The sequence below is a fragment of the Protopterus annectens genome, chromosome 4.part0, assembly GCF_019279795.1.
Source record: "Protopterus annectens isolate FY-2018-M chromosome 4.part0, PAN1.0, whole genome shotgun sequence".
Lineage (NCBI taxonomy): Eukaryota > Metazoa > Chordata > Ceratodontiformes > Protopteridae > Protopterus > Protopterus annectens.
In genome coordinates, this window is record NC_056733.1 from 591,403,696 (window position 1) to 591,430,197 (window position 26,502).

Consider the following 26,502-nt stretch of genomic DNA (forward strand, 5'->3'; position numbering starts at 1 on the left):
TTGTGAATTGTAATGACAGATGTTTGAGTGGCGTTTTATGTTTGAAATGTTCAGAAATGGGCAGTTTGTCATTATTGGTTCATACACTGTATTATACAAGGAGTATAATTTAATACAATCAGGAAGGTGAATCAAAGAACACATGCATGTATGCATAGTCTTAAAAGTTTGTGCAAGGAGCCTGTGGTTAGAAAACAACCCAAAGGTAAACTTAATCTGCAACTGGCCAGATGCATTTTCTTTGAATGGGGTTTCAGTGCCATTTCAATGAATGTGAGTTTCAGTGGCAGAGAAGTTTACTGTTAATTCTGTTTTCATTGTGAGGCTGTATTGTTTTGTTTAGCAAATGTCTATCAGTGTTTGTGCTGTAAAATTTGAAATAAAAGTTTTAAATTAAATTCACATATCTGTAAACCTTGTAGAAGAAAAATAAAAAATAGTATCCACATTGACAGGTTTGAACAGAGTTTATGATAACTGGGGAGAAATAGCCCAGTAATGGGACACTGGAATGTCTGGGGGGATCCATTACTCTGTCTAGGTCCCCATTTGACCATGCAAAGATCTCTCATGACCTGATTTGATCGAAAGGGAATATCATTTACACCACAGAGTGTTTTTTTTTTGCTAAACATTATTAACCCTGCATTTCTTTGCATTCAGTTTAAGGCTATTTATCTGTGCACTGGCTGTGCTTATTATCAAGCCCTTTTGGAGTGTATTGCTGTTTGCTTATGCATGAATAATACAGTTAAGCTTGCAATCATCAGCAAATTTAAATAACCACACCTGAGGGGCAATGGCCTGGATGTTTGCAAAATAAATACTGCAGAGAAGAGGACCCATCATTGAACCTGTGAAACTTCACTAGTTTAAGTTTTCTTCTCTGAGATTTGTTGGATAGCCAGTTAGCAGGCCAGTGATTTACATACATATGGGTTAATTTATTTGCTTATTATTTATTAATTTCCATTGGTTTGCTACATAAACTTAACTGGCCCTAATCAATCCCAGGGAGAAAAGCATCTATACAGCATTAACAAGGTATATAAACAAAGCTGTTAATAAGGAAGATTACAATATGTAACAAACAGAAGCATATACACAAAATGAGTGTGTGTGTCTGTGAGTGCGTACGCGTGCTCCTACACACACACACACACACACACACACACACACACACACACACACACACACACGCACACACGCACACTATAGGTCAATGAGAAATAGCTTATGCCCATAGATGAAAGGACAAAATTGTGAAATTCCTTATAGGTATACAAGTAGAAATAATATAGATAAATGTTACAGTTAAGAAAGTACAATTTATGGTCTATATAGGAAGATAATACAGTGTGTACAGGAAAGTCTGCATGGGCAGAAAAGTCCAGTAGTTTTATAGGGAGCTAGGATATAGGTGTGTCACAGCCATGAATTGCTAACCTTTCTCACTGTAGGTCAAAATCAGTATAGGTCATTGATGGATCTAGTGGGGTAAAGGGTTATAGCTGTGAAGGATAATTATGTTTGATTTTACAAATTAGAGTGGAGTGTAAGTTAATAAGGATAGACACTGTGCAGAGCAGCTTTGGGATTAGGTAGGTTGATGCTGTGGTTTTATGGCATAAATCTGTGAGGACTGTTTTTGTCCTGTATAAAAGACTTGGTTTCTGTTGAATTTTCTTTTTTATTGCTTATTGAATGTGACAGTTACTGTTAGATATTCATCCAAGATTACTCGCAGTAGTTTTATGTATGGACCAGTTCTAATATTCATCCAAGATTACTCGCAGTAGTTTTATGTATGGACCAGTTCTAATATTCATCCAAGATTACTCGCAGTAGTTTTATGTATGGACCAGTTCTAATATTCAGCCAAGATTACTCGCAGTAGTTTTATGTATGGACCAGTTCTAATATTCATCCAAGATTACTCGCAGTAGTTTTATGTATGGACCAGTTCTAATATTCAGCCAAGATTACTCGCAGTAGTTTTATGTATGGACCAGTTCTAATATTCATCCAAGATTACTCGCAGTAGTTTTATGTATGGACCAGTTCTATTTTGATGCTGAGGATGTGACAATGAAGGCAGGTTTGTTGTCTGTGTTTGATTTAGGAGTATGTAGCATAACCTTGATTTTAATGTGATGCATTTTAAACTGTGATGGTTAAAGCTAAGTTTCCATGAAGGAAACAAATTCTTGAGAGTTAGCCTGCAGTTCAGAAGTGGTGTTTACTGAACAAACGAGTGAAGAGTTATCCACATATTGTATTAGTATTGCTTGTCCAGAGGTGAACACTAGACCATTTGTGAAACTATTAAACAGTAAGAGAGCTACAATGGATCATTCAGGTACTTCAACAGTAACAAGTGTGTAGGTTGAGGTGACATTTTGCCATTTGGCACACTGTAATCTGTTATTTAGGTAGGCATTGAACCACATTACAGTTGGATTGGAAAGGCCAGGAAGGAAGAATTTGTATATTATTTTGTGTGAGATTATATTTTAAAAGCTTAACTTTGTATTTTGCAAATTGTTTATTAATGCTATTATGGGGGGCAGTACCAAATGCTTTAGATCAAATTAAGCATTGTACATTATGTGGCATTGCCCACAGCCTCTGTAACCTTTTCAAGGAAGCCTATCAAGTTTAAGAGATGGGATCTACTCTTTGCAAAGGATAATTGGTATGGTTATTGGTTGGTTAGATTTCATGTGTTCAAATTAATGAGTTTGTTACCACTCATTTCATGACTTTTCATATAAGGTTGGTAAAGCTAATAACCCTAGGGGAATCTATGGAGGGAATGCCCTTGTACAGAGGCATCATGATGGCCATTATCCCATGCTTTATGCTTAAATCCAGAGGTTAAGCTAAGTTTGATTAGTTTATATAAATGCTCAGAGTATACTTGGCACTAATTAGAATGCAGTACAGGATGTTGTCTTTTCACATGGTGTAGTTATTCGTTGGTTTGGACAGGGAATCCAAAACTTGTTCCAGACTATTTTTTTTTGGGGGGGGGGGGGTATAATTTTAAGAATGTTGTGGGGAACAAAGTAGTTAGGGTAAAGTTTGCACTGCATTTGTCTGCTAGGAATGGTGGCTATGTCCCTGGGGAGTGTGTTGTATTGCTGTGGACTATCTGGGTGTATAGTATTTCTAATTTTGTCTGACAAAACAGAATAAAGATTTGTAGTTTTCTTTGGTGTCCATGGGACCTTAGGTTTGTACTCTCCCTTGCATTTTCTAGTATAATTTTTAAAATCCATGCTGATCTGTTCCAGCACTTTCTTGAGATGACAGGAAAGGAACGTTTTGTATCTAGTCATTATTTTCTTTTTTTTTTCTTCTGTTATACAGTTTATTAATGTTAGTGTGAAAGCAGGCTGTTGTGCAATACTGCTAGAGATCAAAGGTTTGGGATGTCAGTTCATTGAAGTTCTAGAGAGACAGGCCAGTTGGAAGGGATTTATTGTTTAGTATGGCGGTTGTAATGAGACTGAAGGAGGAATGGGGTTTATTGAATTAGATACAAAGGTTTAAGAGTTGAAGTAGGTCTCTAACCGAGATGAAGGAAGTACTAATGGTTGAGAAGAGAGTAGATTTTGGGTTAGCAGTAACACTATTGGTGATTGTGACAAGACTGGTGCATGACTGGTTTGAAAGAAAATCTAGTAGTTTGGTGGAAAATACTAAGTAGATATCTAAGTTATATGTTATGGTGAGCTACTAATGGTTTGTAAGAGACTAGTGGCTTGGTAAAGAATACTACTAGTATTTGGGACTAGACTAGACCTTTGAGATTATCTGCAAATATACAGAGCTGAGTATATTTATTTCTGGTTATAGAGTTTGTTAATTGTTGCTTAGATCTCTGTTTAAACTGTTGGCTATTGCAAAAATACATCTGACCTCAAATGTAAGCATGTTTCCATTTATGTTTTTTAGAGAAACTGGTTCCATTGCTCCAGTGGTAATGCCCTTATTTTGGTTTTCAGAGGTAAGTTACAGCTGTGAAACTAGAAATGATCACACATTTATAGAAACATCATTCTTGATAATTCCAGTAACACAGAACAGTATTTCTGTTTGACTGCCAAGTTAAAGTACTTATCTGTAGGATAGCTTATGACACCTAATATGTGCATTTATAATAAAGATCACTAAAGCTACAGCTATAAACTGATTTGGTTTTTATAGTATCCATTGATGTCCTCCTATATCAATGTTGCAGTATTCAGTATCTCTGGGATCTCCTGCCAAGAATAGCCCAACATCTGAGGAGCACCGTATGACAGACTTATGCTCTCCACGCAAGCGTAGGGCATAAAAGTGACATACATCCGCTCCCACCCTAGAATTTTGTTGCAGCCAATCCAAATGCCATTATTGAATGTCAGTCTGAATGTCCTTCATTGTACTGGTTATACCCACCCTACACTTTCATATAAGTACCCCATTGGTGTTCCTTTTTCTTCTTATTCTGTTTCATAGTGGGTTACATGTCATCCAAGAAAGAGAAATGTCAGTGTGGGAGGCAGATTCCCTATAAGGACCACTAGGATAGATGCCTGTTTTGCTTTGGTGCATCTCATGCCCGCACTCGATGTTCCATCTGTCAGACTTTTGTACTAAAGACATTGCATAGATGTCTTTTTTTCCTTTCCATTTATCTTGAGAGCCAATGTCTGAAGTTGATGGCCCAAGGTACCATGGCAGAATCTGCTTACCCTGAGGTACAGTTGCTGCTTAAAAAGATGGCTCTCTCACCAGGCTGAGTAAGGAGAAAGTCACAGTCATTTATCAGGGGCTATGATCTACCACATTATACACACACTCATGTCATTGGACCACAAATACCAGTATGACTCCGTCATAGTCCATATAGGTGTAAATGACCTGAGATGTACCACCCTAGATTGTATGAAAAGAAATATTAAGGAGCTCTTGGAATAAGTGTTCCAGGCTGGCATGACCCTAGAATTGAGCAGTCTTTTACCTTCTCCAAGGATGACACCACAATATGAACAAAAATGATGACTTTAATATTTGCCTTAGTTTCCTGTGTCATTCTAAGGGGGGTGCAGTATTTGCCATCATGGAAGGAGAGATGGTCAACAGACTATACTTCTTTGCAAGGGATGGTCTGCACCTCTTCCCCCTAGGCTTTCAAATATTAGCCTTTCCCATAGTGCCTTTTTTTAGGCAGTGCCAAACTGAAAGTATTTCGGACATAGCAAATCAAAACCAAGAAAATCTAAAGGTATTAATGGTCAGTGCTAGGAGTCTAGACAAGAAATTCTAAAGGTATTACTGGTCAGTACTAGGAGTCTAGACAAAAAAATCCACTCCCTTGAAGCTCTGTCACCCTAGAGAATGCTGACATCTGTGTGGTCACTGAGACATGGTTTAAAGCCATGGAGAGCACAGCCAACAGTGCAAGGTTATACTGTCTTCCACACCCTTAGACCAGCTACTACACAGACAGGGACTAAAGGTGGAGGTGTCTTGATTTACATCAAAAATAAATATACATCCAGGCTGGTCAAACAGGACAATGCACTTGAACTTCTCTATGGTCAACTCATCACAGACAAAATCCATTACCACTTTTTTGCAAGTTATAAGTTCTCCTCTATGACCCAGGAAACCCATACCATTTATCTAAACTTATTGGAAACACTCAGCATCCAACCCAATACCATATTCATGGGCAACTTTAATTGCTCCACTATTAACTGGGAATCCTAAATGGCACCAAATGTACAGGCACAGGACTCTTGGATTTTGTAAACACAAACTCCCTGGACCAGATTGTCAGTAGACCAACCTGAGGTGCAACCATACTGAATCTGTTCCTCACTAATATGGGAGAGTGCTGCACAGCCCCTACTGTAATGTCTTTCCTGGTAAGGTCAGACCACAAAATAGTCTCCTTTGAAGTAAAAATAAAACCTGGAACCCCAGCTAAACCTGGAATATTCAGGAACTACTCTAAGGCTAACATCCTGCTATTAACTGATAACCTGCCAAAATTTCAAGCCCCATAAATCCTGAGAACACTGCTGCCTATGCAGAACTGTTCACAGAAACCCTATACAAGCATGTTGATAGCTGCATAGAGGCAGCTATACCCACCAAGAAGAAGTACAAAATTTACTCAAAAAACAAGCCACCCTGGTGGAATCACAAAATCAATAGGCCATATAACAGCAGGAAGAAAATCATGGCAAAAATTAGCATGTGTAGCATCCAGCAGGATAAAAGCACTCTCATCAAACCAAACAAACAACTCAGAGGACAAATAGTCTACCAAAGTTAAATTTGAGGTAAATTTGGCTTCCTAGGCCAAGGACAACCACAAGGCAGTTGTTAGCTATGTCCACAACCTCAAAGCCAATACACAATTGTGTGCAGAGCCTATTGTAAATGGAACCCACCTATATTGAGTCAGAAGATACTGCAAACCTACTGGCTGACAAATTCACCTCCACCTTTACCCCTCTCTTCATCTCAACCTTACCTCAGGAAATGCTATCAAATATAACTTCCCTGTTATCACTAAGGAAAAGGTCCCTAATGCTCTCTCTAAGGGCAAGAGCACTGCATCAGTGGGCCTAGACAATATCCCAAGATGCCTTCTAAATAGCATGAAGCATGATGTATCAGGCTGTCTGGAATTGTTATTTAACTGTAGCCTCCAAACAGGTTTCATGACATATGAATGGAAAATAGCAACAGTCATCCCTCTGCATGAAGGTGGGCCATCTACATGCCTTTGAATCTACAGACCCACAAGTCTCACTTGCAAAGCCATGGAAAGAATCATCATGGAAATAATCAATGACATTCTAAACCTCCTGACACTGGACTCAACCCAGTTTGGTTTCATCAAGGTCAGGTCATGCCTACTCAACCTGGTGGACTTCTTTAAGAAGGTCACCAAAGCAATGGATGAGTGCAAAATGGTTTACACTGTGTACCTTGACCTGGCCAAGACATTTGACACAATGCCCCACTCAGGCATTGTTGACAAACTCAAGAGGTTAGTACAGACCCTTATGTCACCCGGTGGATAGCCAGTTGGCTCACAGACAGACCCAGGAAGTTAGAATTGGGGAGGCCACCTCTACAAAGAGGCCAGTCACAAGTGGAGTTCCTCAGGGATCAGTCTTGGGACCACATCTGTTTCACATTTATTTCTCTGAAGTCAAGGCCAATGTCAGTGCTCTCTGGCTGTCTAAACCCCCTGACACTGGACTCAACCCAGTTTGGTTTCATCAAGGTCAGGTCATGCCTACTCAACCTGGTGGACTTCTTTAAGAAGGTCACCAAAGCAATGGATGAGTGCAAAATGGTTTACACTGTGTACCTTGACCTGGCCAAGACATTTGACACAATGCCCCACTCAGGCATTGTTGACAAACTCAAGAGGTTAGTACAGACCCTTATGTCACCCGGTGGATAGCCAGTTGGCTCACAGACAGACCCAGGAAGTTAGAATTGGGGAGGCCACCTCTACAAAGAGGCCAGTCACAAGTGGAGTTCCTCAGGGATCAGTCTTGGGACCACACCTGTTTCACATTTATTTCTCTGAAGTCAAGGCCAATGTCAGTGCTCTCTGGCTGATTACAGATGATTGTAAATTAGTAGCTGTCATTGAATCCCACGCTGACACAAATGTTCTCCATGATGGCTGACACAGGCAAACAACTTGTGTCATAGCCATGGACTACAACTAAATGCCAAAAAGAATGCATAATAGTATCTTTCAGGAAGTCATCCACCCCTGGTAACTATCATGTTGACAACACATCCCTAAGAACTAACCCAGTAGTCAGGGACTTGTGGATGCACATAGACAGTAATCTAGCCTTTAACCATCACTTGTCTAGAGTAGTGAGGGAAATCATTGTATGTTGCACAACTTATAAACAAAGGTATGGCATCTAGGTCCAAGGAAGTCATTGTTCCACTGTATTTGGCATTCATCAGACCTGTCATTGAGTACAGTGCACCCTCTGGTTTGTACCCAACCAGGCATATCCAACAACTGGAATGTCCACATAGGTTCCTCACTAAAAGAATACAGGATGTAAGCAACATGTCCTATGCAGACCACCTCAAGGCCTTGTTCCTGTATTCTGTCTCCGACAGGCTATTGAGGGGAGATCTATGTCTGGCATACAAGGCATTGTTAGACCCCACTCTGATGGACATCCTCCATATTTGAAAATGAAACAGCATCAGAATTACCCATTCTAAAGAATAAAACCTTTCCTGCGATATAAATAGGACCTGCTGGAGAGACAGGTATGTATCCCAGAGACTACCCAGTCTTTGGAACAGGCTCCCCATCCATGAAGCAGAGTTCTTCCCTAACCCGATTCAAGTCTAACTTGGAAAATGGATGGGGAACAGGAAATTCATCCCTGGTTTGGCCCCTATGTCTCTAATGGACACAGCCTGTAAATGGTGCATCTCCCAAGCCATTGCTTACACTTATCATAATACCAGAACTTGTCAGAGATTTGGATGCATGGCTAGGCTTAAAAATGCCATTGTGGTCATTAGCCTAGTAAACACCTATGAACCTAAGAAATTTAGGCCTGACCCTGCTGCTGTCCCACCTTCCCTGGATGTCTCTCTTAAGGTGAATGAGAACCTGGAGGATCATCTGGTATTGATTTCAGTTTCCTCTGCAATGACCTTTTTGGAGGCCGGCATGGAACCATGTTCTTGTAAATACTCAGAGGTCTTGCAAACATCACCAGCAGACATTGAGGGGAATCACAGCTGATAATCTCCAAGGTGCCTAAAGCATTCCTCAGATCCTTGTTAGGAAAAAGGTACTGGATACCTTGATCGAACCCAGGCAGGGGTCCAAGCCATCATGGTTTTTCAAAGTGGACATACCTTTAAAAAAAGTAGAAGACTAATAATGTGGTGCTACAAGCGATCCACAAAGAGAATGCCAGGACTTTGCATAAGGTTTGCTCAATACTTTGGTGGCTTTGAAACCTCTTCAGGGGGTTTTGGTTCCTGCACCTGCTTGACCCTCTACCCCCAAAAGTGCAAGGGACCATGAGTCCTCAGATGAAGATGCTGATTCCTTACCTTATTCCTTTCATTTACCTTCTTTAGACTGGGTTGGAGGAGAAGGAAGCTGTTAATCCTGGTTCTCCATTGAAAGAACTATCCTTTGGAGACAGTCCTGTGTATGATGGAGCATTTCAAATGGGGTTCCTTCCAGGTGTCAGACATCCAGAAAAGGGATTATGAGTTTTTACAAATGGACTGTCCTACACCTTCTGCTGTCCCTCCTGTGTTGGCTGCCCTATTGCATACCTTTTCTGCTGCTTCATTGACTTCAGACTCCCAAACTCCAACACCTAAGAAGCCTGACAGGTTCTATAAGGTGCCAGATGTCTGCAAATTCTTATGTAAATGCCCTTCTTCTAGTTCCCTGTAAACTGTTGCATTTTTCTAAGCCCCTTCCCTTTGATAAGGGCAGTAAAGCTGTAAAGAGGATTGGTAAAAAAGTATACACTTCTGCTACTTTAACCTTTAGGGCTATAAATTACCAGAAACACATAACAAGATACATTTTATCTCTTCTTTCCCAGATTGTGAAAATTGTTTCTGATATGCCTGTCTCATAGGATAAGGCCTCAGCTCTCTCCTTGTTGGGTACCACTTCTCAGGTTGCCCATTGCTCTGTGAAATGCAGCTATGATGTGGCTGATTCCTGTTCTAGGGTGGCTCTGTGATGAGTTGCTATTCTTGGCTTTGCATTCACGCCTTACTAGATAATTAAGTTGAAACTTCTGGATGCTCCTCTGGATAATCAAAATTTGTGTGACACTGCTTTGACAAAACTCATAAAGATTTTGCAGGATCAGGATAAGGTCTTGAAAAATTTGAAGCACATCTTTGACTCTCCCATTCCCAAATTTTAGAGGAACCATCCTACTAAGACTGTCTTTTTATGTACGCTACCTAGGTAGTCTTCCAAGGTTAAGAAGGCTCCTAGGTGCATCTTGTCTCATAAGCCTACTCAAACATCTATCCTTTCCTGATAAGTCTGCAGCCATTTGACTTTTCTGCCCCTGTTCCTCTCAGCCAGGTTCCCTTGTCCCTCAAGCTTTCTCTGTCTGTCTCTCCAGTTTGGCAAAAAATCACCACAGACTCTTGGGTTCTGTCCATTATCAGGCAGGATTACTTTATGGCCTGGAGATCCTTCTTTCCTTCTCTGGTATCCCTCAACCTCTAAAGAACATCTTCATTTTCCAGTGGTGTTGCAGGGTCTGTTGGACCAGGGTACCCTTCAACCCATTCCAAAGAATGAAAGTGGTTCAGGGTTTTACTCTAGGATGTTTCTGGTCCCCAGGGAAGAGGGATCTTGAAGATCTGTCCTGGATCTTTCATTTCTGAACATTTTTCTCAAAGTGCTATCCTTCCAAATGCTTTCTCTTTTGACTCTGTTTCCTTTGTTGCCCCTTCAGTCTTTTCTAGTTTTGCGGATCTAAAGGACTCCTACCTTTATATTCCTATCTACCCTCTATTCAGGAAATTATTGTATTCCTGTGTTTCTTCCTCTCATTTTCAGCTCTTTGCTTTGCCTTTTGGACTTTCACTTTGGTGTTTATAAAATGCCTACCTCCAGTAGTCGCTTTTTGCAGGCTTCAGAGAATTCAGATATTTCCCTCTCTGTATGACCATTTGCTTCATGCCCCTTCCCAAACCATATGCAGGAACTTCACTTTGCCCAACTTACACAGCATGCATTTCACTGTCAACCTTCAGAAGTCAACTAGTCTGCAGGATCCAAACGGATCCAATGTTGGCCTCTCTTCCTGCCTCCAAGGATTTGACGCTCACAAATTATTTTATTTCACTGCTTCCCTTGTCCTGTCTTCCAGCCAGAGGATTTCTCAGGGCTCTGGGATTGATGGCATCTACCATTGCCATGCTTCCCTGTGTCAGGCTTCATATGAGGAAGTTTCAGTAGTATCTAAAATCAGTGTGGCTTCAACACTGCTACCTGCTACAGTATCTAGTTCTTCTGCTCCCTTGTCTCAAACTGCAGATTCACTGTTGGATTCAACAAATATCTCTCAGTCCAAGTGTTCCTTTCCAACCTCCTCAGCCATTCCAGGAACTCTTCATGGATGCCCCTGAAATGGGGAAAGGAGCTACTTAAGGCACCTTGAAGGTTCAGGGCCTTTGATCTTTTCTGCAGAGGGTAGATCAAATCAACATCAAGGAAAAGAGGGCTCTCATTTTGACTCTTCCACTCTCTGGGTGCCCATGTCCCTTAAAGATTTATGCAAACAACATCACAGTAATGTGGTACATCAACAAGCAAGGGGTCATGAATGAGATCTTACCTTCTTTACAGACTAGCCCTTCAAGCATGGAAATAGGCATCAATCTGCAGGTGACCCTACATGCTGTCTATATACCTACAGAATGCAGTCTTGTGGCAGATTTTCTCAGCAGGTTTAGAACACAGTCTCACAAATAGATGCTTTACAGAGATGTATTTCTGGAAATACTTAATTGATAGAGCATTCCTCAAGTGGATCTCTTTCCCTACTGTCTAAATGTGCAACTCTCAGTTCTCTTCCGGAGAGCCCAAGTCCTTTGGCTTGGAAAGTGTATGCCATGTTTTTCTTTTGGAAGTGAATATTCCTTTATGTCTATTCCCCCCCTTCTCTTCTTCACAAGTTACTTCACAAGATTGAGAAGGACTCTCCAAAAATCTTGTTGGTGACTTCCTCTTGGTCCAGACAGCACTGGTTCCTCCCTCTTATTCCATTTGGCCGGGCAACCATAACAAGTTACCTCACAGCATGGACCTTCTCATGCAGGACAAAGGATCTCTCCTTCATCCTCACCTGCCCAACTCGTGCTTTTGGCAATAATGTTTTGATTCCTTGTCAATGCTAATTTTCTGAGGATGTGTTTAGGTTCTTGCAGGAGGCCAGGAACCTCAATACCAGAAAATTGTACATGTTCCAGTTGAAGAGATGTTCTATCTGGTGTCTTCAACATCACAAGGCTCCCTTTTCATTGTGGGTCCCTTGGCTATTTTGTCCATGCTGGCTTGGAATATTTTTCAGTGAAAGCTCTCGTCAGCAATTTCTGCCTGTCTGACACTGAATCCTCCTTTGGCCTCTAGATTGGAGGTCAAGCAATTTCTAAAAGGTGTACTTTATGTCAGACCCCTGAGAAAGCCTATTCCTCTTTCTTGGAATCTTAATTTTATCCTTGAAAAACTGACTCAGGCTCCTTTTGAGCCTGCTGGTTCTTCTTTTTGCAACATTGCACCTAGAAGACTGTTTTATTGGTTGCTTGAACCTCTGCCAGAGTCTCTCCTTTTTTGTTTTTTCATAGAGACAGGGTGTCTGTCTGTATGAATCCATCTTTTATGCCCAAGGTGGTCACTGAACTGTCCTTTAGTCTATCCACCTTCCTTTTTCTCTTCTCTGCAGTCTACTACTGAGAAGGCTCTTCATACCTTGGACTTTCAGAGACAGCTCAGGTATTATTTAGACAAAACAAAGGGATTTCATAAATGTGATCAACTTTTTGTTTTTTTCATACCGGGATATTAGGTTTGACAGTTTCTAAGCAAACCATCTCCTCCTGGATTTCCAAGGCCATTTTATTTTTTATATTTTTCATGGCAAACAGTTATCTGCTTCTGTTTAGTCTCATTCTACTAGGCAGTGACTTTCTCAGGGGCTTCTTTCAAGGGTCTTGGACACCAACTCCATCCTTGAAATTGCTACTTGGTTTCCTGTTCACACTTTGCCTAAACTTTACAAATTAGATATTATTTCCAGAGCCAGGGCAGAATTTACCAAGTCTATATTTCATGGGTTTGTAGAGGACTCCTCCTTCCTTGCCTTCGTCTTCCCTACCTTCTCAAGTAGCTTTTGTACTCTTACAGAGGTAATGAATACTGCGACAGTAAAATAGAAGGACATAGTTCAGTTGTGTAAAACCTTACCATAACAATAGATGTCCTTCTTTTCACTGTTGCAGTATTGACTCCCTCTCTCCCTCCTACCCCTTGTTATTTTCCTCTTTTTCCATGAGTGGTATTTTCTTTCTGGACAAGAAGTTCTCCTTCTCTCCTTTCTTTCCTTTCTGTTCCTGGATGTTCATGTTCTCTTTTCCACTGGGGATCCTGGTTCTCATGGGGTACCTATTTTGAGTTGGGAGCATATATGTGTCAGCTTTATGTCCTGCAATTACATGGGGAGTATACAACTGACCTATGATGCTTCTAGTTAATAAAGGCTTTGTAATACTGGCCAGATGTTTGTCTGTCCTTGACAGGAGACCCCAGAGGTAATGAATACTGTAACAGTGAAAAGATGGACATCTGAAGTTAATGGTAAGATTTTACATAACTTTATTTTTTCTGAACTCTTAAGTGGATTATCAACATTACTCATGTATTTCTGTGGGTTGGTCACATTTCAAATTTAAAACAAAATCCAGCTTTGGCCAGCTGTGTAAGTTGTAACTAGAGCTTGTCATAATTAAATCTAGTGGGAATTGGGAAATTTCTGCAGTTATGGGAAAATAAGTCTTATTGGCTAGAGCTTTTAGCTAGTTCTAGCCTTCTGGTATTTTACATTACACAAGCAGTCATCTGTCTTTGTCTTTGTACTCTTGGAAGCTGAAAAGCTATCTTCAAGTTAATACCAAACAAAACATTTGGACTTCATTTGCACCCAGGGAAGTACGTTTAAACTACTGAACTTATCTTACCATTTTGCTCAGTTTTGTTGTTCCCCACGCACTCAGGTTTTCCCTGTTGTACATTTAAACTTGGAGGCTTTTGTACTGCCTGCTCCTACTGTATCCCTGGCCTTGGAAGCAGCTCCTCCTTGTCTCTTCTTCTATATACCAGGCCCTGGAAGCTCCTCCCAGTCTCATCTCCTCTATGCCTGGCCCTGGAAGCTCCTTCCAGTCTCATCTCCTGTGTGCCTGGCCCTGGAAGCTCCTCCTAGTCTCATCTCCTGTATGCCTGGCCCTAGAAGCTCCTACTAGTCTCATCTCCTGTATGCCTGGCCCTGGAAGCTCCTCCCAGTCGCATCACCTGTGTACCTGGTACTGGAACCTCCTCCGAGTCTTATATCTCCTCTACTCATCTCACTGGGCACTGACAGTTGAAATTGGGAAGGCCCTTCCTTTAGACTGTTGAATTGTGCTTTGAAATTGCCTTAAAGTGTGTTGTTTTTCATTCCTGGCTTGCCTGCCTTGGAATCAGCTTACCCCATGTTGCAAGTAGCTGTTTGATTTGTTTCTGGTACCTTTTCACTTTTGACTAACTAAAGCATGTTTTTACATTAAAAAGACTGAGAATGCAATTCTACTGGTGGTAGAAGGTTCGTCTGGTCTGTCTTTTTTGTGAAAAACACAGGGAGGCTTAAAGTGAGATTGTTTCATTGACTAGAGGGTGTTTTAGTTGTTTTAGTCACTTTTCTTATTGAGTCTATAGATTCTGTGCGCCTGCACAGCCCTTGGTTCAGTTCCATAGAGCTCACAAAGGCTTCTTGTCCTTGCCTGTGTGATCAGAGTGTTTGGCTTCCATCTGGTGCCACCCAGTCTCAGATAAGTACTTTAAATTGAAATTTTGCACTTTTTTAAAGCTATTTCAGAAGACTGATGCTGTATTTTTAAATTTATTGCATTTTTTCTGCATTTCATCACTATAAAGTATATTTGCTTTTCTTTGGTCTAGCTGCTGCTAGTGTGCTTTAAAATTGCCTTAAAGTCTGTGTTCCTCATTGCTGGATTGCCTGTGATTGACTTGTTGTTTGACATGTTTATGGTACATTTTCACTTTTGGATAACTAAAGCTTCTTTACATTAAGAAGATAGGGACTGCAATTCTAGTCACAGTAGCAATGGTAACCTGGTCTGTCAGAGTTAGGAAACACATAGAGAGGCTTAGGGTGAGAATGGTTCATTGACAAGAGGACATTTTGGTTGGTTTACTCACTTTTCTTTGAGTCTATAAATTCTGCTGATGATTGCACAGCAGCATTTCGTAATGCCTTGTATAAACATAGGCATGTAGAAACAAAATTTTCCCTATAAAACTTTGCCTGTAACTTTATCTAGTACTCAGTCATGCAAAGAGCAGTTTGTTTGCAATCTAAAAGAGCACTGACACATGAATTCAGTCAAAATTGTCAAGTTGCAGTTTCTATTCCCATAGCACCCAAATTAACCTGCTGTAAACCCCTAATGTACCCCCCTTTGTAGTTTACCTAAGAAAGATCTGACACCACGGATGGGCATTTTCCCATTTTCTCCACTGCCAGCTTGGTAGATATAGGCATCCTGAGATAATGTAGTAATTGTCTCATATTCATTGGCAACCAGCTAATCTTTAGAGAAACAGATACAGTATGTATCAGTAACCGCCATGAAAAACGTCTCCAACTCTGACTTTGGGCTCCTAAAACAGAAGTGGCTAACTTTACGGCACCATACCTCTCAACCTGTAAACATCAAAAATCTGGAGAAGGCCCATAAAAAATCGGTACAAATCTGTACACTGATTAACATCTAATTTGCATACATAATTACATAACCCTACCCACTCCATTGGAATTGTGGGATGCCAACTTTCAAACGTAAACTGAAGAACAGACAGCCAAAATATGGCACCAGAGTCCCCCTGCAGCCATTCCAGTGTCCCATTACCTGGCTATTTTGCCCCATTTACCATAAACACTAATGTGTGCATACTGCTTTACTTCTACAATGATTATTTGGATTTTATTTTTACATTTTACAGCACAACAATGCACAAACACTAATAGACATATGGTAAACAAAGCACTACTGTACTGTCTCACAATGAAAATAGACTTGGCATTAAAACTTCTCTGCCCTTGAAACTCACATTCATTGAAACAGCATTGAAATCCACACCACATCCAAAGAAAATGCATCTGGCCAGTGGTGGATAAAGATTACTTTTGGGCTGTTTTTCAAATCATTGTCCCCTTGCATACAACACAGGAAACATACATGTGTTCTTTTTTTGATACACCTTCCTGACTTTATTCAGTTATATTCCTTGTATAATACAACACACTTGTTAGAGCGCATTTTAAATTTATTGTTTGAACATTTTTTTCAGTAGGCTATACTGTAGGCAGTGAAACAAAATGCATGAACCAATAATGACAAAACTACCCAATTCAGAACATTTTCATCATAAAAGTCTACTTCCACACTCACACTATAAATAGAATAACAGTAGTGTAAGCCATAGGCATCTTGCACAGCTTTTCACACTTATTTTCAACTTCATTTTTTTGGGGGGGGGAACAAAAGGTCAAAAACTAGGGAAACATTTTAAGCATTGCTTGTATAAGTTTGTAAAGTTGCTAGAATAAAATGTTGCTTTACCACCATGCATTTCACTGGAAAACTTGAACCCATGACCCTATGCACTATAGTCAGAGCAACATACCAATATGCCAAATCAGCAGCTTCCTGAAAAATAGGAAGACTGAAACTTAATGGCTATCATTTAGTGAATTAATTTCTAACTTCACACCACAGCTCCCAACCTCTTAGCACAAAACACCTGGGCAAAGCTCACAAGTGGTGGTGGCTAGAGACTTTAGGCTCTTTTTAGTCTGTACCCAAGGTACAGGGTCTGAGCCTGAATACCTCTAGCCACCAGGTGTATTAATGGGGGACATTTACACACACACACACACACACACACACACACACACACACACACACACATGCTTTCCTTGCTTAGAGTCAACTGCAGAATTGCCGTTCCTGCTTGTCTCCTTATTTGGAGTCCCAGCTGCAGAATTGTCATTCCTGCTTGTCTCCTTACTTGGAATCCGCTGCCGCCGTAGAGTATAATGATCATCCATAGTACTGTACAGCAACTGTTTGTTGCCATTCCCACTCGCATTTGAGCAGCCAGGTCAGCCGGTAATGCGTGAGCTCTTTGAGCTCAATTCCGACAGGCCAACAGCCCTGACAGAGCTGACGTCATTGCCCACGTGATGAAGTCAGCTCTAACAGTGCGGAAATTAAAAAAACAAAAGAAAAAATTGGAAATGAGGGAGTGCCACTCTGGAATTGTGGCACCCCTTCATTTGAACCCCAAAACTCGGTAAAAATTGAGTAATTCAGCACGGTTGGGAGATAAGTACAGCACTCATGTCAATGGAGAATAGATGCATGACACAAATGCACTGTAAGAACACGTACATAAATGCATGGAACTAGCCATACCCTACAGAACCAAGATGCTCTCCTCCAAAAAAAAGAAGTCAATCTGGTGGTCCTCTGCCATTAATAAACTCTACAACAAAGGGAAGAAACCATTGTAGAAAAAGGTGAAGTCTCAAGAGTGTACAAACTCCCTTATTGGCCTCAAGAAAAAGCTGAGATCCCTCATCAAAATCTCTAAAGCCAACTAGGAAGGCAGAATTGCGGCAGACACTAAAAACAACCACAAAGCCTTCTATAGTTATATCAAGAATCTCCACAGCAATACCCAGGTTTGCTCTTAGTTACTGCCCAATGGTACCTCCTATACTGAACCAACAGATGTTGCCAATGTACTGACCAACAGATTCAGTGCCAACTTTACCTCTCTCTCCCCCCTAAAGGACCAATCACAATACTGGAGGAATGCCAGGCACCCAGAATTACTGCAGCACAAGTTAAATCTGCATTGTCCAAGGCCAAGAATACAGCTTCCATTGGACCTGACAATATCCCTGGATGTGTTCTGCATGAACTAGAGAATGAACTGTCACAGCAACTGTGTGCCCTGTTCAATCACAGCCTCACCTCAGGCTTTGTCCCTACTGAATGGCTACAGTCATCCCTCTCCATAAAGGGGGAGTGACTACAGACCCTGGGAATTATTGCCCCATTAGCCTGATGAGTCTGATATGTATAGCTATGGAGCGCATCATCATGGACCTAATTAACAAGGATATAGGGAATCTCCAAACTCTAGATCCCATGCAAATTGTTTTGTGAAAGGTAGATCATGCCTGCTCAATCTGGTTGACTTCTTTGAGTTAGTCACTAGAGCCTACCTCAACCTGGTCAAGGCCTTTGATTCTGTTCTCCACTCAGGAATTATTGACAAGCTCACCAAAATACGCATCACCCCCCTATATCACTAGGTGGGTTGCAAATTGGCTCACAGATAGAACCTACAGTGTGAAAGTAGCTGACTCCAAGTTAGACCGCTGACAAGTCATGAGTGGAGTCCCACAGGGATCAGTCCTGGGTCCTCTCCTGTTTGACATCTATTACTCAGAAGTTCAGGCCAACATGGAGGGACTCTGGTGGACCAGGTTCATAGATGACTGCAAGCTGGGAGCCATTATTAACTCCCCAAGTGATGTAGACATCCTACAGAAAGGCCTCACCGAGACCAATAACTGGTGTCAAAATCATGGCCTTAAGCTTAATGCCAAAAAATGCAACGTCATCCCCTTTTGGAAAAAACTCAGTTTCCACTAATTACCACATCGATGGGAGCCCACTGAACACTGAAGGCATTATAAGATATCTGGGGTCACAGGTTGACAGCAACCTCTCCTTCAACCACCACATTGCCACTGTGGTCAGAAAGTCTTACTACGTGGCACATCTCATTACCAAGGGTTTTGCATCCAGGAAGAAAGAGGTCATCATCTCTCTCTACTCTTCCCTTATTAGGCCAATCATCGAGTATAATGCCCCATTTGGCATGTACTTCACTAGACACATCAGCTGGAAAGGCCACAAAAGTACCTCACAAAGAGGATCCTAGGCCTTAAACACATGTCCTTCATGGACAGACTCAAAAAAGTCCAGCTATTCTCTGTCTCATATCGTCTACTAAGAGGTGATCTCTGCTTGATTTACAAGCCACGTCTGACCCAGTTCTTTTAGAAATGCTACATCTAAAGAAACCAAAAAACACAAATGACACAAACCGGTAAAGCACCACGAAAACTGCAGCTACTTCTCGACCACCCAAATAAGTGTATAATTCGCTAAAGATGTTACAAAACGCAGTCACATAAATAATTCCACCATGAATGCTAGACTGGAAAGAACTCCAATAAAGTGTGTGCACAGTCTCCAAATGAATAATCCACACGGTGATGTCTCGAATAAACAGCCAGTCTTTATTATGATAACATGTAGTTAAGCGCTTTTCGTCCTGCTGAGTGGCGGGACTTCTTCAGACCAACTCAAATACAATTTAAAAAGCATTTAAATAGCCGGTTTTGGTGCCAAAAAAAAGAATGCCGTAACCAGGCAACTATCAACATTATCTAAAACAGGCAACAACAACGATGACACGTAGATGGTAACTAAATGTTACTAAAACATAAATATTACATTTTAAATTGTATAGATGCAATCACTAAGGCTACACTAATGGTCTGTCTAGTAAAAATACTGCAAAACGTAATAATAATAGTGCAAATAATAATGCACTAAAATCCGATTACAATATATATATAATACATACATACTATAACGATTCAACTAGAACCTAAAAATATATGAAAATAAATTAATATAAAAATATAATAATTATTATTTGAAAAGTATAATAATAAATAACAAGGTAATACGCAAGCATGACAACGCAATTACCAATATAATTCTAAGACTTCTAATAAAATATTGGCAATTGCGTTGTCATGCTTGCGTATTACCAGGATTGAATGAGACATGTTCATTGTATCCTATATTGAAATTAAGGAGTTTACGTAGGTGAATTATTTCCAGCAATTTTTGCTGGTTTAGTTATGTACATATTTATAAATTTTTATATATATTTTCTACCTATTGAAGTTGTTACTTATATTCATACAATTTTAACATGTTTAAAATACATTAGAGTATTATAATAAATCTTTCATGTCTTAGATTTTTTACATATATATATATATATATATATATATTTTTATATTTTTTATGTGTTGTCATTCATGTTTTATTTTTATATTTATTTTATGCATTTTATTATAAGTTATATTCATTATGCTCCAATTTTATGAGCGCTTAGTTGTTAGCGACAGCCTTGTTATTTATTGATTATTATACATTTCAAATAATAATAATTAGTATATTTTTATATTCATTTATTTTCATATATTTTTAGGTTCTAGTTGAATCGTTATAGTATGCATGTATTATATATATATTGTAATTGGATTTTAGTGCATTATTATTTGCACTATTATTATTACGTTTTGCAGTATTTTTACTAGACAGACCATTAGTGTAGCCTTAGTGATTGCATCTATACAATTTAAAATGTAATATTTATGGTCTAGTAACATTTAGTTACCATCTACGTGTCATTGTTGTTGTTGCCTGTTTTAGATAATGTTGATAGTTGCCTGGTTACGGCGTTCTTTTTTTTTTTGGTGCCAAAACCGGCTATTTAAATGCTTTTTAAATTGTATTCTGGTTAGTCTGAAGAGGTCCCGCCACTCAGCGGGATGAAAAGCGCTTAACTACATGTTATCATAATAAGGAATGACTGTTCGTTCGAGACATTACTGTGTGGATTATTCATTTGGAGACTGTGCACAAGCTTTGTTGGAGTTCTTTCCAGTCTAGCATTCATGGTGGAATTATTTATGTGACTGGGTTTTGTAACATCTTTAGCGAATTATACACTTTTTTGGGTGGTCGAAAAGTAGCTGTAGTTTTCGTGGTGCTACATCTAAAGAAACCTCAATCCCTCCTCACCACATGCTCCAGAGACCTCATCCTTATTACCACAATCAGCAGAACATGCTGGAGGGACAGGTTTATAACCCAGAGACTGCTCATGCTCTGGAATAGACTTCCCATACATGTCAAGCAGAGCACCTCACTGGCCCTCTTCAAGAGAAATCTTGATGAGTGGATGGGAAATAGAAGGTTCACCCCGGGGATCACTCCAGTGGCTCTACTTGATAGAGGCATTGGGAACTAATGTTGGGGGGCACAATGCCAGGGCACTTCTATGGGCTAGGCTTGTAAACGCTCCAGGGCCATTAGCCTAGTACAAACCTATGAACCTATGTGAGCGATGTAATTAAACAACATCACTGGAGGTAAAACTCTCATAGGTAGGTACTAGGCTGTCAGCCCAAAGGCCTATGTAAGCCTAGCCAACATGGTTCCCTGGCTTACGCCACCCGAGAAAGTTATTTTCCTGTGCCACTGTTGAGCAGAGACACAGAAGTGATCCCCGGGGTGTGTTTCCTATTTCCCATCCACTCATCAAGATTTTTCTTGAAGAGTGCTAATGAAGAACTTTGCTTGACATAGATGGGTAGCCTGTTCCAGAGTATGAGAAGTCTCTGGGACAGGAATCTATCCCTCCAGCATGTCCTGTTTATTGTGGTGACAAGGTTTAGGTCCCTAGAGCATGTAGCTCGGATGGATTGGGATTTCTTTAGGTGTAGCATGTCCAACAGCTCTGGGTTTGACATAGCTTTATATGTTAGGCAGAGATCACCTCGGAGTAGGCGATATGCTAAGGAGTAAAGCTGGAGTTTTTTGAGGCTGTGAGTATAGGGCATTTGTTTGAGGCCAGTAATCCTCTTTCTGAGGTACTTCTGTGGCCTTTCCAGCTGCTGCAGATGTCTTGTGAGGTACATTCCAAAAGGGGCGTTGTACTCTATAATGGGTCTAATGAGTGTCGAGTAGAGGGGAACAATGACCTCTTTTTTCCTGGATGAGAACCCTTTTGTGATGAGGTGTGCCACGTAGAAAGACTTCCTGACTACTGTGGTGATGTGACTATCAAAGGAGAGACTACTGTCCACCTGGGTCCTAAGGTCTCTTATCACATAGTATGTGCTAAGTAGATTGCTGCCTATGTGGTAGTTCATGGGTTCAGAGTTTTTACCAAAGGGGATGACACTGCACTACACAAAAGTAGTCAAAATAACAATCAGGTTGTTAGTAACCTAAGCATTACAGACACTACACATAGTATTGACCCAGTACATGGACCAAAATATGCTGAGCAAATAAATGGAACCCTCCTAAACCCCAAATACCTTTTAAATATTCATCCTACAAATGAAATCCTCAGCAACTCTAAAAGCACTCCACTGAAACAACACCCAACACAACACATCCAGCCATCACCTTTGGAGCCTCAACTACAAAGCCCATAAGGCAAGCCAATGCACTGCCTGATATTTTAGTTATAGGAGACTCCATTGTGAGACAAGAAGATGCCCTACACAACAGGATGAATAAGGACAAAATTATGGTCAGTTATCTATCAGGTACCAGGATCTTCCAAATCATCCATGCACTTAAGTCATTAGACCAAAAGTACCAATATGACTCACTAATATTCCATGTGGGTGTAAATGATCTGAGACGTACCTCTCTGGACTATATGAAGAGAGACATCATGGAGCTCTGAGATTGTGTCCCAGGCTGGTATGTGCTTAGAATTGAGAAGAATTTTTCCTTCACCAAGGATGATGCCACGATATGAACAAAAGAAGATTGACTTCAGTAATTGGCTTAGTTTCTGGTGCCATTCCAAGGTGGTGCGATATTTGTCCGCATGGGAGGAGATGGTCAACAGACCATGTTGCTTTGCCAAGAATGGTTTCCACCTGTCCCCTCTAGGCTTTCAAATATTGCTTAAAACATTGTCTTTCCCTATAGTACCTTTTTAGGCAATGCCAAATCTGATAAACCTTTCAATGTAGCAAAACCAACCCATCTAAAGGTGTTTCTGCTCAGTGCCAGGAGCCTAAAGAAGAAACTCCACTTTCTCAGTATGAAGCATGTGGGCATCTGTGTAGTTACTGAGGCAAGGTTTAAACTGTGGAGAGCATCCCAGCCATGCAGAGCTACAGTACCTTCCACACATTTAAGCCAGCAAATACAGAGGCAGGGACCAAAGGTGAAGGTGTTTCAAACTATATTAACAACAAACTCACCTCAAGAATAGCCAAACAGGATGATGCACTTGAGTTTCTCCCATGTCCAGATATCTATAGACAAAGTCCCATGTCATATCCTTATAAGCTGTAGGTCACCCTCTGTGACCCAAGTAACCCATAACTCGTACTTCGACTTACTGGAGGCTCTCACCATTCAACCCAAAATTAAAACCTGAGGGCAACTTCAACAACCCATTATAAACTTGGATGCTTAAACAACCCCTAACATACAGGAGAAGGGATTTCTGGTATTTATAAACACAGACCTCTTGGACCTGATAGTCCCTCCACCTACTACTGGTGCAAACATACTTGATGGAGTATTTACAATCATGAGAGAATTCTCTACCCATCTTAGTGTATTGTTCTCTCAGGTGAGGTCAGACCACAAAGCTGTCTCCTTCAAAATAAAAATCTATTCTGTGACCCTGGCTAACTCCATAACAGTCAGGAACTATTCTAAGGCAAACTTCCTACTATGTGATAACCTGTCAAAATTTCAAACCCAAAGAAGTCAGCTGCCTATGTAGAATTGCTCACAGAAGCCCTGCCCAATCATGTTAATAAATGGATAGAAACATCTATGCCTACCCAGACATAAGCCCAGAACTAACTCAAAAACCAAACCCCCTGGGTGGAATCTAAACCTAAACAGAGTGTACAACAAAAGAAAAAGAAGTCATAGCCAAGATTAGGATGTGCTATATCTAGGACGATACAAGCATCAATACAAGCAAACAACTAAGTGCAAATTAAGTCTACTAAAACCAAATTTGAGGTCAAGATAGCCTCCAAGACAAAGGACAAACACAAGTCTTTCTGTAGCTGTGTCCAAAACCTCAAAGACAGTACACAGCATTGTATAGAACTTATTATTAATGGAGCTACTTACATGGAGCTAGAATATATAGCAGACTTACTGGCTGACAAATTCAGCTCCATTTTCTACCCCCCCCTCATCAGGAAATACCTTCAGACAGGCCCCCCACCAACTATCACTAGGGAATGGTCCTATATGTGGTCTCTAAGGTCAAAACATTGCATCGATGGACCCTGATAATATCCCAGAATGCCTCCTAAATAGCCTGAAACATGAACTATTGGGACCACTGGAGTCATTGTTTAACTATTGCCTCCAGACAGGCTAGTGGAGAACTGCAACAGTAATCCTTCCCACAAGGGTGGGCCCTCAATGGACTCTAGGAACTACAGACGCGTAATTCTGACTAGTCTCACATGCAAACTCATGTAAAGGAGTATCAAGGAGATTATAAATAAGGGCATAGAAAACCTTCAAACAATCCAGTTGTTTGTAAGCAGAGATCATGCATACTCACCCTAGTGGACGTCTTTGAGAAGGTCACCATGGTAATGGATGAGGGCAGAATAGAATATATTGCTATCCTTGACCTGGCTAAGGCAATTTTTACAATACCCCACAGGAAACGCATGGATATGGGTGTAAACCCCACTAGCTAACCAAGTTTGCAGATGATTTCAAACCAAGAGCAGTCATGGACTTCCCCCTCAAGACACTTGACATCCTACAGGAAGTATCTACATAGACAAATGACTGGCACCAAATCTGTGGCTTAAATCTCAATACCAAGGCAGGAATAATAGTACTGTTTGGGAAGTCAACCACCTTAGGAAATTACCTCATTGGTAACACACCCCTAAGAGTAGAACCACTAGTCAGGGATTTGGGTACATGTATGGATAGTAACTGGGCTTTCAACCATTTGTCTAAGCTAGTCAGAAAAGTCATTCTATGTTCAACTTATAAACAAGGGCATGGCATATAGGTCTGAGGAAGTCATCATTGTACTGTTTTCTGCCCTCATTGGGCCCATCATTGAGTATCTGACTGGGAACATGCAGCAACTGGAACATCTAAAGATGTCTGTCACAAAAAGAATACAGGGCCCTATTTCTGTATTCTGTTTCCTACAAATTTATTGGGAGGTGATCTATGCCTGGCATACAAGGCATCCTTAGATCCTACTCTAATGGACCTTTTGCATATCTGCAAAACAAATAGCATGAGGATTACTCAGTCTAGGGATTTAAACTTTGCTTGTGACATAAGTAGAACATGTTGGCAACATAGGTATGTATCTCAGAGAATTCCCCTTCTCTGAAACAAAGCTTCACATTCATGTGAAGCAGAGCTCTTCCCTAACCCTGTTCAAGGGAAACCTGGGACATTGGATGGGAAATTGGAAATACACCCCAGGTCTAGCACCTATGTCTCTAACGGATAGAAGAGACATCATGTAAATCTTGCCCTGGCTTACACATATCCCTTAAAAGAACCTCTAAGGCACATAAAATTGCAGGGAACATTTGAGATACTTGGCAAGGCTTATAAAGGCCCCAGTGGTCATTAGCCTGTTATACATCTATGAACCTATGAAGAAATTTCACATCTATTCTTTGCACAGTAATCTGAATAGTTGTAAACTTGTATTTCTGAATATATATTCTCAGTTTAAATTACCCATTTCCTGAGGGGCTGTAATTGAAAGATGCCTTGTAATACCCCTAAACTTCAGACTTAATCTTTGAAGGTTGTTTGTGGGTAAACCCTCCTGAGATGTATGTCCTTGGGGTATTGCACTGAAATGTAAATCATGTGAAAACTCTTTCCACATTAAACCAGGAAATCTTTTTTTCACCAACTATGGATCGATCATCACATTATTAATGTACTTTATAGTTTTAGATGATTTTCGTGGATTATTCCAATGTATACCTTTTGTGGTCTCAGTGATTATTGAAGGGGCTTATATCTGTAGCCACTACAGAATTTGCATTTCATTCAGAATTCTGCTACTAGGATAATATTTTAACAGTTAAAATACTGCCTTTTGCCAGTCTTGCACAAATTGCCCTCACTGTAAATTCAGTTGAGAATCTCCTAAGACTAGTGTTCTGACCTGTTTTGTCTAAATGCACATGGGTTGAAAGAAGCAGTTGTTGACAGATAGGCCTCGCATCCTAAAGTCCTTGAGGTCACAAAGAGGTAGACTCAACTAAACAGCCAAACAACAGAATAATGGTTTGTAACATAGTTAAAAGTCCATAGCCACCCTTTCCTTGCCCATTTATTCCCTCTGAAATTTGGGAATTGGGGATAGTGAGGAGATAGGTATCACAATGTGGGTTAAGAATGTTTTGTTATATGCACCAACACCAGGATAAGCATGCCAGGACTTCATCTGCTGGCTGTCCTGCACTATCATCACTGAGGCCTTGTTCTGGGTCAGAAGCCTACTCTCTTGTAAAGTCTCGCCAGACTTTGTAATGTATCCTATGATCTATAGTAAGGTTGAATGCAGCAGGACTGGAGACCACCCCCTCAAAAAAAGAGAGTGAGTTTGTTTGTTTATTTAAGTGTGTTTACTGAGTAGAACACTCATCACAAGCATCCAGTTTCAGTCAGAGAATACATAGGAAATCAGAATTACATTTAGTGAGAGAC

General features: G+C 40.5%; 1 protein-coding gene across 3 annotated transcripts in view; it reads left to right on the top strand.

The window, feature by feature from the left end:
* The window catches only part of SCARB1 (scavenger receptor class B member 1), a 1,184,693-nt gene that overhangs the window by 1,092,024 nt on the left and 66,167 nt on the right, over nucleotides 1–26,502 (top strand). For all 3 annotated transcript variants that reach the window (XM_044068528.1, XM_044068527.1, XM_044068529.1), the window contains exon 10: nucleotides 3,961–4,012. In XM_044068528.1, coding sequence (XP_043924463.1) covers nucleotides 3,961–4,012 — 52 coding nt within the window. The remainder of the gene's footprint in view (nucleotides 1–3,960; nucleotides 4,013–26,502) is intronic.